This window comes from Capsicum annuum, chromosome 8 (genome assembly GCF_002878395.1).
Source record: "Capsicum annuum cultivar UCD-10X-F1 chromosome 8, UCD10Xv1.1, whole genome shotgun sequence".
In the NCBI taxonomy this organism is placed as follows: Eukaryota; Viridiplantae; Streptophyta; class Magnoliopsida; order Solanales; family Solanaceae; genus Capsicum; species Capsicum annuum.
In genome coordinates this window covers 164708648-164728145 of record NC_061118.1, presented here as the reverse complement: position 1 = coordinate 164728145, position 19498 = coordinate 164708648, and the positions used below count along the sequence as shown (strand labels likewise).

Here is a 19498-nt window from a genome sequence, read left to right as displayed (position 1 = left end):
GTTGCAAATTAATGAAAATTACAACCACTATGAAATTGTAACACTAATCTCACACTCTTCTCATTTATTATTAAGGAGTATCCATTTATTTATTTGTTTAGATGACAATTAATAAGTGAACAAAAAAAAAAAATCTATATAAAAAAAAGACCGTTGGGAGCGAAAGGATCGATTGTAACGGATAGTTTTTTTTTTTTTTTTCACTCAAAAGCAATACACTCTCTCTTTCTCTTTTGAGAATCAGAACACAAATTTCTTCAATTCAGATTCAAGAAACGCTAATAATTACTCCATTGATTTCAGTAACTGTTGAGGCATCCCTTTGACTGATTGCTTTTTAAATTGTACGAGTATACAGAAAAAGATTGTAATTTCCATCAATTGTTATTATTTTGGAGAATGGATTTGGGTTGTTTTGATATGGGTTGTATTGAAAAGAAGCCGGCCAACGAAAGTATGAACAGTCCTACTGCCGCTTCTACAACGGCTACTTCCAAACTTGGAAAGGTACCCATTATCCATTCTTTACTTTTTCAGTTTGCTTACGTTTCTTAGATGGGTGAGTCTCTTTGATTTTCGGGTATTCCCAAAAAAGAAAAAAAAAAAAAACCTTGGTCTTAATTAGGGAAAAAAGAAAGTAATTTGATCCCCGCATGTTAATCTTGATTTTAAACAAAAATATGATTTTGTGAGTGGGTATACTGGTAATGACAAAATGCAAACTTCAATATCTTTGATTTTGGCCTAGGGGCGTTACGAAATAGCCTCTCGACTTGACAAGGTAGTGGTAAGGTCTGCGTACACTCTAGGGACTATATTGGGTATGTTGTTGTTCTTGTTTTTGTTTTAATCTTGATTGTCATCTATCCTTTAGCGAATTGGTTTAAAAAAAATATGATTTTGTGACTGGGTGTGTAACGGTAATGACAAAACTAAAACTTCATTATCATTGAGTATGTATGAGAGTTAAATTAAATCAGTTGCTAACTAAGTGTTGTGAAATGTAAGTTTCCCTGCACTTTAAAAGGTGTAAATTTCTTTTGTTCATGACCTTAGATAGGAAGGTGTGGAGGACACGGATTAGGGTAGAAAGTTAGTAAGGTAGGAGTGTGTTCATACTAGTATGTAGGAGTGCATTGTCTTGTTGCCTTTACTAGTAGTCGTAGTATTACTCTTGTAGTTTCTTGTTTTTCGATTTCTGTTAATATGTGTTGTATTATTTTGTTGTAGTATTGTTCTGATAATATTTGTTTTTTGTTACTATTTATTGTCTCTTGTACTTCCATTACGTCTTTTACTAGATTGTTTTGTCTTGAGACGAGGGTTTATCGAAAACGGCCTCTCTACCAGTGAGGTAGAGGTAAGATTTGCGTATACTCTACCCTCTCCAAACCCCACTTTGTGGGACTGCACCGGGTATGTTCTTGTTTTCTAGGAGTGCACAACAAGGAAATGAAGGTCAACAATAAAATTTTGTTACTTCAAGCAAAATCACATAACCGTTCACTTTGATTGGTGTATTGCCTAACGTTGGTAGTATTTCGTCTTGTTTCCAGATAGTGCTGAACAAGGCAATCAAAGAAGGTGGCTAGTCGAATCTAGTTGCTTTGAAATATTTATTAGATGTTTGCTTTAATTGGTGGTTTCCAATTTTGGTTTTTCATTTTGTGTTTTGGAGTAGTGCAGGCTAAAGCCGTGAAGGAAGGTGGACAGTCAAATTTAGTTTCTTTAAACAAATCTGGATCACAAATTAGAAAGCCACCTCATCGCAAAACTTCGCCTCTGAATTGGTTCCCTCGCAAGAAAGTGGATTCCTATTTGAAGAGGAAAATAAAAATGCTCCAGGTATATTTATATGCTTGTGCATTCTTTTTTTTTTTTTTCAATTGTCAATAGATGTACTGATAGTGTTGCTGGCCTTGTATGAAATTCCAGGAAGTGGATGGAATGAACTCAACCCTTGATGAGACATTGGGGGATGCTAATCCCCATTATTGTAGAGTTCTGAGAGAAAAAATAGCAGTAAGAGAAGCTGCTCAAAGAGCTGTGGAAACACGGAAGGCTGCACTGATTGAAGCATCATGGTGCCGAATACTTCAAGCAGCCAGGTGAGCATTCTTATCTTCATTTTTGTCTTTAGTGTTGTTGTTACACTTATGTTAGATCCAGAGATTGAGGTTCCACTAGTGATATACTATATTTGAAACAGTTTTTAAATTACTTATGCTAGTGAGCATTAATGTTCATTATTGTTTAGTTGTTGTTAAACTTAATGTTACATCTGGAGATTGACGATCCACTAGTGGTATTCTGTATTTGAAGTTTTTTTTTTTTTAATTTCCTTATGCTGCAGGTTCTTGCTAATTGTAAATATAGGGGTTGAACGTGTTGAGGCTGATCCTCTAGGATGTATGTTGTTTTGGTTGGAGACTTGTGTATGTTTGTATAAGCATAGGTGTGAATTTTAGTAAATTGATTTGCTAATTATTTGGTATTGGAGCGAAATGCGCAAATTAGATTGTGAATTTAATATAGGCAATAGTAACTTGTTTGTGGTTGGGATATTGGAGTGAAATGCGTGAATTGGGTATATAAAATTTATATATAGCCAATAGTAACGTGTTTGTGATGAGATATAGTTGATTGATTGAATAGAGTTTTGTTCATATGTTAGTCTAAAACGTAGTTTTCTGTATCTGTCATACAGGATTGATTGTAAAGAAGCAGAACAATTGCTGATAAAGGCGGAAAATTTTTCTGCAGAAGCTTTTGAAGCTGCAACAGCTATTGGAGTAATCTTGTTTGACATTCCTGATTGCTCACGAAAGCATTACAAAATAGAAAAGTCACCGGCAAGAGAAGGAGGACCCACCACTCATACTGTTAGAACATCGTTTGAAACTGCATTTGAGGTGGATAAACAAGTAGCAAGTGCAGTTAAGGCTGCCCTTCGTAAGCTTGCTAATTGCCCTTCCATGAACAAAGATGAAGTCAAGGAACTGCTGCACAGAATAAGCCAGAACCCTGAAACAGACGATAATCATCAAGAAGTGTCTGAGTTCTCTTCAGAATGTGAATCAGATACGGCTTCTGAAGTCGCAGATTTAGAGACAGAACCTGTTGGGGTAAAGGAAAGGAAATATAAAAAGAAGCAAGCATATGAAAAGTTTAATATGCCCAATCTCGTGGAAATGATGCTGGAAAGGCTTAGATGTTTGCAAGAAGATGAGCTTGCATCTCTTGCCACTATAGTTGCAACGTGTGGATTGAATGCTGCTCTAGCTGAAGCCGAAAACAGCAAACCACACATTTCAGGTTCTGCTGCTGTTGGAGAGGTAGCAGTTAAGGGCTATAATTTGGATGGAAAGAAAAGTAAGACAGCTGAGGAACTTCCAAGCCTGGATAAGTTTCTGGTTAAGCGGTTAACGAGATTTGAAAGGGATGTATTAGAAGCCAAAAATGCCAGGAGTGAATCTGGGGAAAGAAGTGAACAAAGTCAAGATAAATCTGCTGATAAGGTTCTTTCAGAAGACCACCACGCACATTCAGGCCATGATCTGGCTAGTATTCTCAAGAAAAGTGAACAAAGGCAAGATAAATCTGCCTCTTCAAAGTTAGAGAAGGAAATTGAAGAGGCAAAGAACAACTCCGAAACATTGTTAAAAACCAAGTCTAAAGTTTCAAATAGCAATGTGCATTCGTCTGAGGTTCCAAGCTTGGATAAGTTTCTGGTGAAGCGATTAACGAGACTAGAAAGGGAGGTATTAGAAGCCAAAAATGCCAGGACTGAAGCCAAGGAAAGAAGTGAACAAAGGCAAGATAAATCTGGTGATACATTGGTTCATTCGGAATACCACACAAATTCAGGCCATGACCTAGCAAGTATTCTCAAGAAGCCTTCTTCTTCCAAATTTGAGAAGGAAATTGAAGAGGCCAAGAACAACTCCGAAATGTTGTTAAAAACGAAGTGTAAAGCTTCAAATAGCAATGTGCTTTCATCTGAGCTTCCTGACTTGAGCAGCGTGCTGGTTAAGCACTCCTCGAAGCTTGAGAAAGATATTGAAGAGGCCAAGAGGAAGAATGAAAAACTTGGTGAAATTGAGGGTAAGAACTCGAAAAGATTGGGAACTGTTGCAACTGGTCAAAAAAAGAAACATGAAATAGAAGTTCCCAGTTTAGAAGATTATCTGGTGAAACCTATGACCAGACTTGAAAGGGAAGTTCAAGAAGCAAAAAGTAGGGAGAACACTGCAGACTCGACTGCAAATGTGTCCGAGACTACCTCGCTGGTAGGAAAAGAAAATGTTGACCAGAATGTAAATCATGATACAAGTACGGTAGGAAATTCTTGTAACGGAGAACATCCGTCAAAGTCAGCAGACACATTATCAATCGAGGTTGAAAACAAAGAATCACCGGATAGTCTGGACAATATTATAGTAAAGCCAGTTTGCCGTTTCCAAAGGACTCAAAGAAAGTTTGAAGCTAATAGTGCCACGGATAGCGAAGGTTTGGATAAGATTTTAGTGAAGCATGTTTCAAAGCTTGAAAAAGAGAAAATGTCCTTTCATGCAAAGGAAGAAGACAATTTGATGAATGTAAAGAAAAGGGACACAAGTGCTAAACAATTGCAGCACAGTGAAGGCAGTTTGGATCAGATTTTGGTGAAACACAAGTCTAGACTTGAGAGAGAAAAGATGGCTGCTAGTCAGCCCGAGGATGATTATCAGATAAGAGATTCAACTTCTCGGAAAGCTACAAGGGAGAGGGAGTTGCAAGAAGCTTGGGGAGGCTTAAGTCTTGGGAAAGCCAGTTTGGATCAGATTTTGGTGAAACACAAGTCTAGACTTGAGAGAGAAAAGATGGCTGCTAGTCAGCCCGGGGACGATGATCAGATAAGACATTCAATTTCTCGGAAAGCGACAAGGGAGAGGGAGTTGCAAGAAGCTTGGGGAGGCTTAAGTCTTGGGAACTCTTTGCGTCCTCATATGTCTAGACTTCAGAGAGACAAGGCAAGTGTATTATCTTTATCCTAGATCATCTTATATTGTTGTTCTTTTTCTACTTCTCATGACTTTTCTCGTGTTTCCCTTATAGGCTGCCTGGCTAAAAGCTGAAGAGGAGGAGAGGAAGGGAACCGTGGAGGCGTGAAATTATGAGGCATTTCACTTTCTTGAATCTATGAAAACTATGATATGTTTTAGATTTGAAACATGTAAATTCTTTGTTTTTTTTTCCCTCCCATGCTTTCGGTTGGTCAACGTGACAACAACCAACTGAACTTCTGAATATTTCTTCATTACTTGTATAGTGATCTCGTATGAGATAGATCCTTTTTGAAGTAAATATGATTAGAATGCTATTTTATTTCTCTTTTTTGTATAGTGATCTCGTGTGAGATTTTGGGTTCTTCTAAGGTAAATATAGTCAGAATGCTATTTTATTTATTTCTCTTACAAATGTGTCACTGAAGGTTGTAATTTAAAGAAGACTGCTGCAAATTTGTGTACATATTGCTTGTCTAAATTCCTTCTATGATTATGAGAGAGCTAAGAAAGCATTTTAGTCAATATTAGGAAGAAAATATACATAACCAAAGTACTTGAAATAATTGCAGATAATTTTGGCAATAATTTTATGCGACGACATCCAAAATATATTAGCCAATTAAAAATGAAGTAAACCTAAAATCATGTAGAGGTAATTATCTCAAGGAACTTGTAATCTTCACTATAAATTTGAATTATAGTGAGATCAAATATTACATGACACACTTATCTTACAAATTGCGCCCCACAAACATGTGAAGGGACCCAATAAAAAAAAAAAAAAAGTTGAGATCTCTTCAGAATTAATTAAGAAGAATCTTGAATTTGAGCTCGATAGAGATACTTTTACTCTTTATTAATCTTATCCAAGATAAATTAAAACGAGTGGAATCGGTAAAAACCTTGAACTACGAAATAGTTAGACTGATAAATAAACAAAATTAGTAAAAGTAAAAAGGTAACGGAATCCCTTTAATTTTGTGGTTTGGAATTTGATACACAAACAAATAATTCAGTTGAGAGTTGAGAAAAACCACATAGTCCTTACGGAAAATCTCACAATGATAGTGTGATTCACACTGTGTGAACAACAGAGAATACTGGTCCCATTTACTCTTACACAGTACAAAGTAGTACAAACACCCAACAATATTACTGCTTCCAAATTTGACTTGACCCCTACCTCTTATATAACAACCAACAGACTACTATTGGTTCTACCACTACTACATGTACTTTCTTCTTTTGGCCTATTGCTTACTTGACTTTTCACTTCCATTTTCTCTCAATGGCTTTTCCTTCCTCCTTTCTCTTCTTGTTCCAAGTCATTCTTTGTATTTCTCCTGTCTTCTCCACCAATTCTGAAGGTGAATTTCACTCAACTTAAGCTAATTTAACTTTCTCATGTTTTCTTTTTTCTTTTTTATTTGCCTTTCTTAGGTTTTAAAAATTTCAGCTTTCTGTTACCATTTGATTTTAAATCTTGGAAATGGACACAGTAGTTATGTTAAGGAAAGAAAAAGGTTCAATCTTGTTATGGACCCTCTTACTCAAAATCCTTTTTCGTGTTTGTTTTGTTTTTCCAGGGAATGCTCTACATGCTTTAAGAAGCAGACTTTCTGACCCAAAAAATGTTCTACAGAGTTGGGATCCTACACTTGTAAATCCTTGTACCTGGTTCCATGTTACCTGTGACTCAGATAGTAATCATGTTATTCGCCTGTAAGATGTTCTATCCGTTTCTTTTTCCTTTGATTAGGTAGAGGTTAAGTCTGCATATACTCGGGCCTCCCCAGACCCCACTTGTTGGATTATATTGATTATGTTGTTATTGTTGTAATTGGCAATTCTTATGGATTTATTTTTTTGATCTTTGGAATTTGCAGGGATTTGGGCAATACTAATATTTCTGGAAGTTTAGGACCAGAGCTTGGTGAACTGAAGAATCTACAGTACTTGTATTTTTCTTTGTTTATCTCTTTTCTTGTTTTTTTGTTTCTTGTCTCAGATTAGTGTATCTCCTGTTGGATGTACTGAAACCGTGGAAAAAGTAACGGAAAAGTAATATAAAAAGGGGGCGTTTTTTAGACAAAGATATATGTTTAGATTGATTTTGTGTGCTTACTTTACTTGCAAGTCTATCTATGTGTTGTCTTTGAAGGTAACGGACAAACTTTATCCTGAATTGCAGGGAACTTTATAGTAACAACATTGAAGGTAAAATTCCAAAGGAATTGGGTAATCTGGAAAATCTTGTTAGCATGGACCTATATGGCAACAAATTTGAAGGCAACATTCCAAAGTCTTTTGCTAAATTAAAGTCTCTTAGATTTTTGTAAGTATTCGTATGGAATGATTCGTGAGTTTGACAATTTTGAGCTGATATTTGATGTTATAAAGATCATTGAATCTTTTTCATGTTATGACTACAGACGGTTAAATGACAACAAACTAACTGGTTCGATTCCAAGGGAACTTACGACCCTCCCCAACCTTAAAGTATTGTAAGTTTCTGAAATTTATATCTGCTGTTATTACCTTCATATGGTGTTGATTTCTGCTTGAGTGAATTTTTTAATCGCATTGCTGCAGTGATGTTTCTCACAACGATCTTTGTGGAACAATCCCTGCTGATGGACCCTTTGGAAGCTTTCCTATGGAAGGGTATTCACTCTTGTCATTTTTTCTTCCTTCTTGAAAATTGCTCACATTTTTGCTGATGATCTAACCATCCCTTGATATGGTACTGGTTCATTAATGCCCAATTTATTGGTGAAAGTTTCTTTGAGCTTCATTCTGTAACTGTTTTACTCAGGGGAGAAGAATTCTATTGAATGACCGGTTGCATCATGCTTAAAATGTGCTTTAAGGTTCATAGGCACAGGTTCTGAATGCACAGCCTTGCATTATTGAGCTTGATCCTACCTATTGCAAAAATTAAGTTCCGTCAAGTCATTAGTTAGTAGTTGTTGAAAAGAAAAGGTCATTAGTTAGTAGTTGGTGACTTTGGTTGATAGCTAGCGATTAATGAACCTCATATGCTTGTTGGTGCAATTTGCAACTACACTTTTGGTGTCTGCCTAGCCTGTAAATCCCACATCCACTATCAACAACAACAACAAACCCAGTGTATTCCCACATAGTGAGGTCAGGGGAAGGTAAGATGTATGCAGTCCATACCTCAACATCCACTATATGCCCTCAAATTGTTATATGGTGTTGATGCTCAAACAATAGTAAGAGTCTTGGAAACTATTCACTGGTCTAGTACGGCCTCAAGTGTTCCAATTCATTGAATCTGTCATTTTGTGCTATAATCGGAACCACAAAATCAAAATCCGAACTCCAAAACAGAAAAGAAAAAGGTGCTGTCCTGAGTAACGTTTATGTTGGGACCATTTAACACTACATGTCGATTCAACGGTAAATTCATTTCCACCCCTAATGTTGTGTTATGTTAGTAGTTCTACAAATTATAGTAAAATGAGCAATCAATACACTCTGGTTAGACATGATCATGATACAAAATTTGTGCTGTGAGACCTAATAACATTCCGCTTGTTTCAGTTTTGCACACAACAGACTCAATGGACCTGAGCTGAAAGGACTAGTGCCCTACGACTTTGGATGCAAAGAGGTCCAAGTGTAGTTTGACATCAACCTTCAGAAGATTGTTACAACATATATGTAGTTTGACAGTGTTATTGAAATTAAACCTCAGGTCGAATGCACTTCATGTTAGGACCAGCTAGCATGTATAAGGTTCTTTAAAACCATCACTAAGCTTTCATCATAACTTGGCAGCAGAAAATGTGCTGTCTAACTGAGTTCATTAAGTATTAGATGGGCAAATCAAAGCTTAATTATGTATACCCTTGTGCCAATAACAGCAGCATTATGCATATCATAAGTGAATGTGAGGAGGGTGGAGTGTTATCGGATTTTACCTCTATCTTTTGTGAGTTAAAGAGATTGTTCCTAATAGATTCTTACGTAAAGAGATTGTTCCTAATAGATTCTTACGTTGCGTACCGTAAAATTGGTTTAAGTGGGATGGAAGAAACATAAATATTTCTTATTGTTAAACAGACCAACCTATAATCGATCAAAATGCATCCGTTTCGTTTTAGTTGCCGTTCTTGGTAAAAATACTTTTTAAAATTTAGTTGTTCAATTTATAAAATCAAAATAAATTTATTATGTCTTTTCAATACTATATTTATCATTAAATAATGACACAAAATGTATATTTCCTTCATTTTATTTTAATTGATCCTCTTTCTAAAAATATTTCTTTTAATTTAGTTGTCCCTTTGAAATCAAGAGAATTTTACTATCATCTTTGTACATCTTTACTTTACTTGTACACTTTTCTATTGGCACAGGAATTAAAAAGCGGTGAATAATAGAGATAATTTTATCATATTATCCGTTGAATTTAATAATTTAATGCTTTGAAAAATACATTAGATAATGAATTGTAATTAATGTTAAGAGTAAAATTGATAGAAATAGATAAAGTATCCATTGATTCTATGAACTAGACAAGTATTATTGAACATCATAAAATAAAAAAGTGGTCAAGTAAAGATGGATGGAGTGAGTATGTTCTTTTGATACCACTCCTATTATTAAATGAATAAACAAGTATATATACTCAAATTTATATTTTAAAGTATAATTAATAAAACTAATTTGATAAAATAAATACCTAATAAATCTACAATCTATAATCTATATCTATATCTATATCTATAATCAATAATACATTAAAAGTGTGAAACCCTTAGAAAAGTGATTTGAATTTTTTATCCTTCATTAAAAGGTTTCTTTTAGAGAAAACTGTCTTTTTACTATTTTTTAAATTTATTATTTAATTATTTTATCATATTAACTAGACTCCTAAAATATATGGGACTCCTAAAATACATGGAATGAGAATCAATTAATGTTTTCCTTTGTAGTGATCAATTAAAAAAATACTCCTAAAATAGGACAAGGAAATACTTCTATAAATATTGAAATGTACGTTAAACTAGAGAAGAAATTGATTTACTTAAGTTTTGTGATCACTATTGTATTATTTTATTGTAATTTATAGGTCGTACATGAATTTATAGGTGGTAGACGAATGCCGGTCAGCTTTGAGGAACCTTTTTAGGTAAAGGTTAGGTTTAATTGTATTATTTTTATATCTTTGTTTTGATAAATTTTTTTGTGTAAAGGTAAAGTTTAATTGTATTATTTTGATATCTTTATTATCGTATTGTTTTGTTATAGTTTACGGGTGGTAGATGAGTGTCAGACGGTTTTGAATTTTTTTTGTGTGTAAATGTTAGATTTAATTATATTGTTTTAATGTCTCTATTATCATATTATTTTATTGTAGTTTGCAGGTGGCAGATGAATATCGATCGACTTTGATAAATTTTTTTTGGTAAAGATTAAGTTTAATTAAATAAATCCTCCAAAAGATATTGAATTTAATTATTGTATTCATCTTTATTATTTAAATAAATATCCTATTTAGTGTAACATTTGAATTCAATAAAATGAGATAGATACATACACTTAAACTAATATTTTCTTAAAAGAGCATTTAAGTCACTAAACATTAACTAAAATAAAAGGGAGAAAGTACTAGTAACAGAGTTGGGTACTTATTTAAAAAAAATCATATCATAAATCACAAAACAAGATTCATATGTTACCCCTTACCAGTCCCAGAAAAACTAAAGCAGAAAATATTGTCGACAAAAAATGTAAAATAACTCTTGAAAGTGGGGCAGTTTGGAACATGAAGAGTGAAGTGAAGCTAAACTTAAAGTACGCGGGGTCATCCTAGAAATATTCAAAACATAGAGGACTGATAAAGAAAAAGCGCAAAGTTTGTTGGAACTCCGGGACACGTGTTTCAAGGAGGATGGAAGTACGTAATCGTGTCAAAAAGTTGCTGCTGACGTGGCTTATAAAACTTAAAAGCGCTGGAAACCTTTCAATGCAATTCGGCATGTGAGCCAACTTTGTGTAGAGGCCGCGCTAATTAAATTGTGAGTAAATAAATAAATTCCTTCACAAACTTTCAATGCAATTCGGCATGTAACCCAACTTTCTCTACTCCCGGCGCTAATTAAATTGTCACTAAATTCCACTAGAGATTTTCAATTTAAATATTAAATATATATATTTTAAAATCGCTTTCAGAATGAGGTTATAATATGTTATTATTATAATCGCTTTCAGAATGAGGTATTTAATATGTTATTAAATAAAGTCATAACTCGTTATTTTTTAATTTATGACTTTTTGAGGAGGTATTTTTATTTTATTTTTTATGCAGAGATATGAAAATATTTTTTTTTAAATTCATTTATAATAGGACAAAAGGCTTTATTTCCTCCTTTTAAATGGCTTTTTTTTTTTCCTTTTCTTAAATAAAATAATGTGAAACAGTAGTAACTCTAATTTTCCAAAAATAAAAAATCAAGTGCTAAAATTTCTTTTGGAAAAAAGATGAAGCTAAAAGTTCTCCAAATTAGTACTCATAATAATATATGTTGAAAAAAGCAAAATATTACTCCTTTCATTTTTTTTATAGGCAATCCTTTTGAATTGTGATTTTGTTTGATATTTTGACCACAATTTAGATAAAATTATTTTCAATTTTTTAAAAATAAATAATTTATTAAAGGGTGTTCAAATAAAATATGTTTTGTTCATCTTTACTTATCTATTTGTTAATTATTGACACAAAAATTAAAAAGTATAAATAATTTTATCATATTATTTTTTAAATATAAAAGAATATATTAAATAATTGAATTGTATTTAATATTAAATATAAAATTTATAAAAGTAAATAAATTATTATGATTTAATAAATTGAATAAATATATAAAACAAAAAAGGTGAACAAATAAAGATTTAGAGGAGTAGTGTATGGTATAAATGGAGGAGCAGCATTGTTAATAGGAGTGTACACGTGGATGGAAATTAGGCAAGTAAACCACATTTGATTGTCTTGTACACTTTGCTCCTATTTATTGGCGGCTGAAAGTTGTGAAGCAGTCCGTCCAACTTCTGTGTGTTCCGACTGACAAGTAAAAGACCTGGGTTTTCTCCATTTTTCCAAAAAGATGTGTGCTTTTTTCCTCAGAAATGGTTGTAAAACCCACCATTCATTGCACCATCTATGGAGAAGACCTTCCATTGAACATTGGAACATCAAGAACCATATTGTTCAACATTCTAAAGTTTATTCACGATTGCCTCATTCTTCTTACAGGAAAACTAAGGAGCTTGAGTTGTCAAATCCCAGTTTTCTTGCTTCCTTTTCTGGGGTTTCCTCTTCTTCTGCTTCCAAAGTTGGCTTAGTGGGATGGTACTTGCAAATGCTCAACTCCAGACCCATTCTCACCAAGAGTATCACTTGCTGCCTTATTCTTACCGCCGCTGATTTTTCCTCTCAGGTAAAAAAGGAGTCTTTTATTTCTCTGGAAATTGCTCGTAATGCTTCTGTCTTTTTTTTACTTTATACAAAGGTTTTAAGCTCCTTTGAAAGTTACCTAGATGAAAATATTGTATGCTGAGTTCTGAGCTTTGAAAAGTTCTAGAGATGTAATTATCCGGGTATCATTTGGTACGCACGCTAAGTTATCCGGTGATTATAGTCGTGTTAATCCCTGGACTAAGGTGGGAATAATCCCGAGTTGGATGGAATAAGCTGGGATATCCCGGGATTAAGTTTGGCATAATGCTTTTATTTACTTAATAGAAAGTTTTTAAGCTTCCTTGAATGTTACTTAGACGAGAAATGATTAATAGTATGAATAATCATGCGTATTGAATGCCTAGTTCTGAGCTTTGAAGGGTTTAATGAGGGGTCATTTGGTAAGGGGACTAAAATATCTGGTGATTATAGTCCCTGGACCTATTTATTCCACCTAATCCCTTGTTGGGTGAGATAAGGTGGGATATTCACGATTAAGTTTTACAGTACTGCTGCCTGTTCATCAATTTGGGATGAAAAAGTAATCTTGAAAGGGTTCCAATTGCAGAGATTATGAAGTATTGTGTATTCAACTTCTTAATCAAACAAGACAAATTATCTTGACCCCTTTTGCTTTCGTCCTTTAGATACTTTTTCGCCCTAATAAACATAGAGCTGAAATAGCGCAAACCATTGTTCAACCAGAAAGAAAAGGAGTAGCTAGATGACACTAGGTTCCCCATGGAGCTCTTAGATGTCTCGTCTGCTTCTTAAATGTCAATGCATTTATTTGGTCAGATAGAGGTGCTATATAACAGCCATGGTCCATCCAATATCCATTCCTTTATTTAATCTTTCAATGATAAATTTCAGAACAAACTTGTCATTTATTTCCCAGTGTCACTTTAGGTTCGTTACCTTCCCAACATCTGTTATAGTCTCAGCCAAATCCACTCAGCTTAGCATATATACACAATTCAAAATTATCCATAAGTTCGAACTACACATTGAACACTATTCCTCCTGTTTGTCCTTTGATTTGTGGCCTGTGTCCTCGGTAGACCCAAGTGATGAATGCTTCTACAAGAATAGGACTTGTTGATAAATTCGTGAGGTGCCACTGCAACATGGATTATTGAAGAATAAAAGGAGCTGCCTTTGGAAATGGACTTGAGTTAAAATACATATGATGTGAGGTGAGGGAGTAACTTGTGTGGTCTTGTTGTGCGCTCATCTAGTTATGAGAATGAAATCAAGGAAATTAAATAGATTGCTTTTCTTGGAATTCCTTAAGTAACAAATCAATCCTTGTCATTTCACACGGAGAATGATTTTGTTTAAGCATATGAAGTGGACGAATAATCAGTATATGTAATCGAGTTTAATGCTATCATATATTTCTGCCCAACAATGTCAGATACTGCTCTCATACGTCTTGGTTGGTGGTGGAGAAGAAAACCCGCCTAAAAATGAAGATTTTATTTTCCATGGTCTCAAAGGCTCAAAGGAAGATAGCCATCAATTAATCTGCTTATGGTCCTTACTGATTATCCATCTTCGAGGCATAGCTGGGATGAGTACATTAAGTATAAAACCAGCTAGTTTCCTTCTTCCAGCTCGCTATTTCCACTGATTAATCATTCTCCATGTAAACTAACTTCTCAGCTTTATATCTAGAGAACTACTTCATAACACCGAAGTATACTCTTCTTCTATAGAATCCATGGAGGATTCACCCATTTTTCCACCTAGTTTCGAACCATGCACAAGAGCTCTCTTACGACTAGACCAAACCCTGGGGGCTATTATCGTCTGATAGACTTGTTTATGTCATTCCTTATTTTCATCGTCACATACTTTCAAGCAAGCTAGAACTGTAAGAATTTCCCCCAAGTTCATTCGCAATTGTAAGGTATGGGAGTGGCCTATAAACTCCTGTCTTTTGAGTCTTAACAGATAATCACGGACCAATTCAGCCGCATTCAGTTGTTTTAGCCACAAGTTCCACAATTATCTTCACATAGTTGCATCTGACACTTTGGTGTTCCTTCCCATGAGTACTTTCTCGGCTGAAAACTGAATGACAATTGGGATTTGCACCAGTTTCTTTTACATCATGACCCTTATCGGTAAATTCAAATTATTTGCATCTGGATTGTTCGTGTAGCCTTAGACTACTCTAGCAACCGGATTCCACCAAATAATGAAGAAGTAAAAAGGATTGTTAATTCTTAGAAACTAGTACAAATTGACAAAGAGTGATTTTGCTTCTTTGTCATTTGAGAAATTGCATGTTGAGATTTATTTGAATAGTTACAATACTAAAATAAAAGTAAGATGCTGCTGGGAGAATTTAAATTATAAGTGAGCAAACTCAAGGGCAACGATCATATAAGATGAAGATCAAGGGTTAGCATAATCTTATTTAACTAATGATGGTTTGATAATTACAAAGCTCAAGTTAGAAATTCTCTCTTTAGGTAGGATTAAGTGATTAACTATAGTCACGGGCATTTATTCCAGAGGAAGCTAGTAGTAGTCCGTATTGCTGAGTGGAGAAGAACAGTTCCATTCCTATAATGTGACAGAAATTGGCCCTTGTACCTTTCAGAGTACTACACTTGTATATCAGGAGGATACATCTTGAAGGGGTCAGACTCATTTTTCATGTAGTACGGTGTAGTAATAATGTCCATATTAAATGGAGTGGCAAGGTCAGAGATGATTTCTATAGCCAACCCCAACTTGCTTGGGATTGAGGCATTGCTATTGTATGGTGTAGAAATAATGCCTGTAGATCTTGTTGAAAACACTATAGAATGTCAAAGTCTGTTGGTTCTCTTTCATAATTTGTGTTTCACCTGTCTTATTTATCCATCCTCTCTTCTAGTGTACCTTTCTATTCTGGTTCACCTGTGGATTAAATCATGGCATGTTTCTAATCTTCCCCCCCTCGTCTTTGCACTCTGTTCTGCAGACAATTGCTGGGTCATTGATGGAGCAGTATGATCTCACACGAACATTGCGGATGGCTGGCTATGGGGCGCTAATTGTTGGACCTTCTCTTCATTTCTGGTTCAATTTTCTGTCAAGGAGCCTTCCAAAGCGTGATGTTATCACAACATTTAAAAAAATAGCTTTGGGACAGACAATTTATGGCCCTGCAGTCAACTCTATTTTCTTCTCCATGAATGCTGCAGCACAAGGTACGCCTGCTTTAGACGTTCTGAGTTGCTCTAGTTAAATCTAATAGTAGGCTGTACTTTAGCATCATTAACAAAATAAAAGATGCTGCAGCACGAGGTACGACTGAGTCCTGCTTAAGATATTCTGAGTTGCTCTAGTTAAATCTAATAGTAGGCTGTACTTCAGCGTCATTAAAAATAAAATATTTATGGAGGACTCTGGAGCTTGGGTAATTATTATATTCTTGCGCCTCAATGTTAAAGGTAGAACCTGTTCTTTTTGTGCAATTGTGTTTTGAGGGATAGTGTTTAAACGATGTATGACTTTTTCGCATACTCTCAGAGGTCATGAACCAAGAGAAGCGACATGGAAAACCAGAAAAAGAAAATTAAGATTAGATAAGAACATCTATCTGATTAAAGTTGACACAACATGAGAATCTCAGTCAGTTCAATGGCGAGCTGCTTCATTAGTAGTTTCATCAGCAAATATTTAGGATGTGCATCAGCTCCTTTCCCCTTCGTACTTGTTTGTTGTCATTAGTCCTTAATGGATATCTACCATGCTTTCGAAAGTCTAAATATGAATGCATTGCAAACTTCTTTATTATATGAATGAACTAGCAATAGTTTTGGTGTTTATTCGAACTCTTTGATTTTTATTTTCTGAATTACATTGGGCGTTAACTTTTGATGCTGGTATCACTAATCCTTATATTGGTTGCTACCCTAGGTGAAAGTAGTTCAGAGATTGTTGCCCGACTCAAGCGTGATTTGGTTCCCACTGTTGTCAATGGTCTTATGTACTGGCCAATATGTGATTTCATTACATTCAAGTTTGTTCCTGTTCATTTACAGGTATGCTCAAAGTCTCATCGACCTCTGAGGTTTACATTACATAACTTAGGATGCTCAATGACAAATTCAGGATTTAAAATTTGATGGGTCCAAAAATTTGCTCTTGTCACTGAACCAATACATTTGCAATTATGGATTCGGATTTTAATATTTGTTAGGAGTAATATTTTTGTATTTTTTCAAATATGCATACATGCTCAGAATAAAAACAGTTGGTTCAGTTGAACCAATTGATTATACATTCCATTCCATCTGCCCCTGGGCCCAGGAACCTCGGTCTTTGCCAACGGAAGAACTAAGGTTCAGATCCCTCAACTCCCAATTTGAAGAAAATGAAGTTCTCAGTAGGCACGAAAAGAAAAAAAGAATTTTTCTCCTTCATTTTTATAGAGGGCTGTCTTTCCGTTTCCAGATTTAATGTATGGGTATATCTATTTGAGAAGGTAACTAATAGATGTTATTACTACATTGACAGCCGCTCGTGAGCAACACATTTTCGTACGTATGGAATGTGTACCTGACCTACATGGCAAGCCAACAAAAAGTCTCTACCGTATAAGCAGCTGTATCATGTCTTCTCTGCTAACGATTCATATAATCTTCTTGCTAACAATCTGGGTTGAGCCTGGAGGCATGACTTTGGAGTGATTTCATCGCGGTGACATGCTAGTTGGTGAAGCAGAACTTCAGCAGAAGCACAGAGGCCATTGAATGTGTCATTTAAGAGATTTGTCGGACCATCATGGTTCTTTTTTTTAATATCCTAGTTCTAGTTACAGAATTCGCATATTAAATTATCAGCTTTCCTAAAAGAGCAGGCATAGATTAAATTTTGAAGATTTTGCAATTGTATCCTCCTCACTTTTTTGGAATAGAAGGACCATATATCACAATTTATTAATATACCACCTTGTTTTGAATATCAAAGATGTATTTGCAGCATGGATTGCATATAGTTCTAATCTGGCTAATTATCCAATTGAGCTTGCAAAAGTATCCAACATGAAAGGAAACAAAACTATTGCTCTCGTTCTAAAGCCTCTGAATTTTACCTTTGTCCACCAATAAAATAAAAGGTGGCTGCATTTTATTCACAGTTTGTGCTTTAATGTTATAGCGGGCAAAATTCAATTACTGGAATGTGATAACATGTTATAGTGGCAGAAATTCAGCTACTTAAATGTGACATGCCCATTTCTCTGTTTTGTTTAAAAAATGTCAAATCTTTTAACTACTTTGTGATATGCCTCTTTGTACTTATTTTAATACAGTATTTAATCTTTTTGTATTCATTTTTTGTCAACAGAGAATGGCTCCTACCCAGTACTGACCAAGTCTTTATTTGGACTTTGCTCTCATCTTAGTGGGTAACCATGAAGCCATTACATCAAATGGAATCAAGAAATAATTTGGACTTTGCTCTCATCTTAGTGGGTAACCATGAAGCCATTACATCAAATGGGATCAAGAAATATGTCACATTGCTGTATAAAAACCTAGAGCTCCCATCTCAAATATGCAAGAAAAGTTTTAGTTCTCTCTCTTTTCCAAGTATAGTTTGTTTGCATATCAAAATGAGAAGCTTAGTGAAGCTGGGGCAATGGTCCCTACTTGCAGCTGCTTTGGCAATTTGCTTAGCAGCCAGCACTGTTTTTGCTGATTACTCCTATGGCTATACTTCTCCCACACCTTCTTACAGCTCTAACAAGTACTACAAATCACCATCTCCATACAAGCATCATGTACCCACTCCTTACTACAAAAAACCTGCTGAATATTCTCCATCACACAAATACTACAAAGCACCTGTACCTTCAAAGCACAACTATTACAAGTCACCTACTCCTTCAAAGCATTACTACAAGTCGCCAATTGCAAAGAAGTATTATAAGTCACATACCCCTTCAAAGCATTACTACAAGTCGCCTGCTCCATCGAAGCACTATTACAAGGTAAAGTACTACAAGTCACCTGCTCCTTCAAAGCATTACTACAAGTCGCCAACTCCTTCAAAGTACTACTACAAGTCCCCATCGCTGGTTAAGTACTACAAATCACCAACTCCTTCAAAGCACTACTACAAGTCTCCTGCTCCTAAATACTACAATTCACCACCACCACCAAAATATTACAAGTCTCCAGTGTACTACAAATCTCCACCACCTCCAGCTTATTATGAAAAATCACCTTCATACTACAAATCTCCTCCACCTCCACCACCAAAATATTACGAGGAGTCACCAACTAATTATAAGTCTCCACCTCCACCTTACTATAACTCTCCACCACCTCCACCAAAGACCTATGAACAACCACCATCATACTACTCACCTCCACCACCAACAAACTATGAGAAAGAAACACCCACCTATGCCTCGCCTCCACCACCAACAAACTATGAGAAAGAAACACCCACCTATGCCTCACCCCCACCACCTACAAAGTACGAGGAATCTGCCACCTATGCTTCACCCCCACCGCCATCACCATCTCCCCCACCAACCTACTGATAACAATCATATCCTCCTGTTCAATATTTTTCCACCATTCCTTGATTTTTAACTCATTTTCATCCTCCTATTTGGAGCATTTCCATTTCCTCTGCCAAAATTTGTTTGTATGAATTCCGAAATTATCAGCTTTGCTTGTTGTGTGTTCTTTCATTGAAACAATTTGTGTTATGTATTATTTGAGATTATGTAATATCTCGAGATCTCTATCAATTTGGATCATTGAATCGAAAAATTCCTTTTGGTGTATTCTCCTGAGAATTACATTAATGCCTACAACAATCTTCTTCTTTCAATAATATTGTTTCTGATAATTTACTGAACTCCTCCTTCGAAGCATTAATAAGCCTTTTCTAAACGTTGCTGGTCCCGAATGTTTCACTTAATTGATTTGGTTTTCAGTCAACT

General features: G+C 35.1%; 3 protein-coding genes across 5 annotated transcripts; all 3 read left to right on the top strand.

Moving 5' to 3' along the window:
* The first annotated feature begins 125 nt into the window (after nt 1–125).
* LOC107840192 (myosin-2) lies at nt 126–5371 on the top strand. 3 transcript variants are annotated; one of them, XM_047395018.1, is made up of 6 exons: nt 154–507; nt 1687–1845; nt 1936–2108; nt 2708–4644; nt 4810–5012; nt 5098–5371. In XM_047395018.1, the coding sequence occupies exons 1-6, from the start codon at nt 400–402 to the stop codon at nt 5149–5151; spliced, it is 2634 nt and encodes an 877-aa protein (XP_047250974.1). In that variant the 5' UTR covers nt 154–399; the 3' UTR covers nt 5152–5371. The 3 variants fall into 3 exon arrangements, with proteins under 3 accessions (XP_016539454.2, XP_047250974.1, XP_047250975.1); XM_047395019.1 differs by having other exon boundaries at nt 2708–4791; nt 4957–5012; XM_016683968.2 differs by having other exon boundaries at nt 126–507; nt 2708–5012.
* Nucleotides 5372–6087: 716 nt separating this feature from the next.
* On the top strand, nt 6088–9016 carry LOC107840193 (leucine-rich repeat protein 1). The gene is made up of 7 exons (XM_016683971.2): nt 6088–6415; nt 6635–6770; nt 6935–7006; nt 7240–7383; nt 7481–7552; nt 7641–7712; nt 8616–9016. The coding sequence occupies exons 1-7, from the start codon at nt 6337–6339 to the stop codon at nt 8695–8697; spliced, it is 657 nt and encodes a 218-aa protein (XP_016539457.1). The 5' UTR covers nt 6088–6336; the 3' UTR covers nt 8698–9016.
* A 2986-nt stretch (nt 9017–12002) lies between these two features.
* LOC107840191 (PXMP2/4 family protein 4) lies at nt 12003–17507 on the top strand. The gene is made up of 4 exons (XM_016683967.2): nt 12003–12517; nt 15515–15743; nt 16456–16580; nt 17056–17507. Exons 1-4 carry the CDS (start codon nt 12185–12187, stop codon nt 17137–17139), a joined length of 771 nt encoding a protein of 256 aa, XP_016539453.1. The 5' UTR covers nt 12003–12184; the 3' UTR covers nt 17140–17507.
* Nucleotides 17508–19498: the final 1991 nt, after the last annotated feature.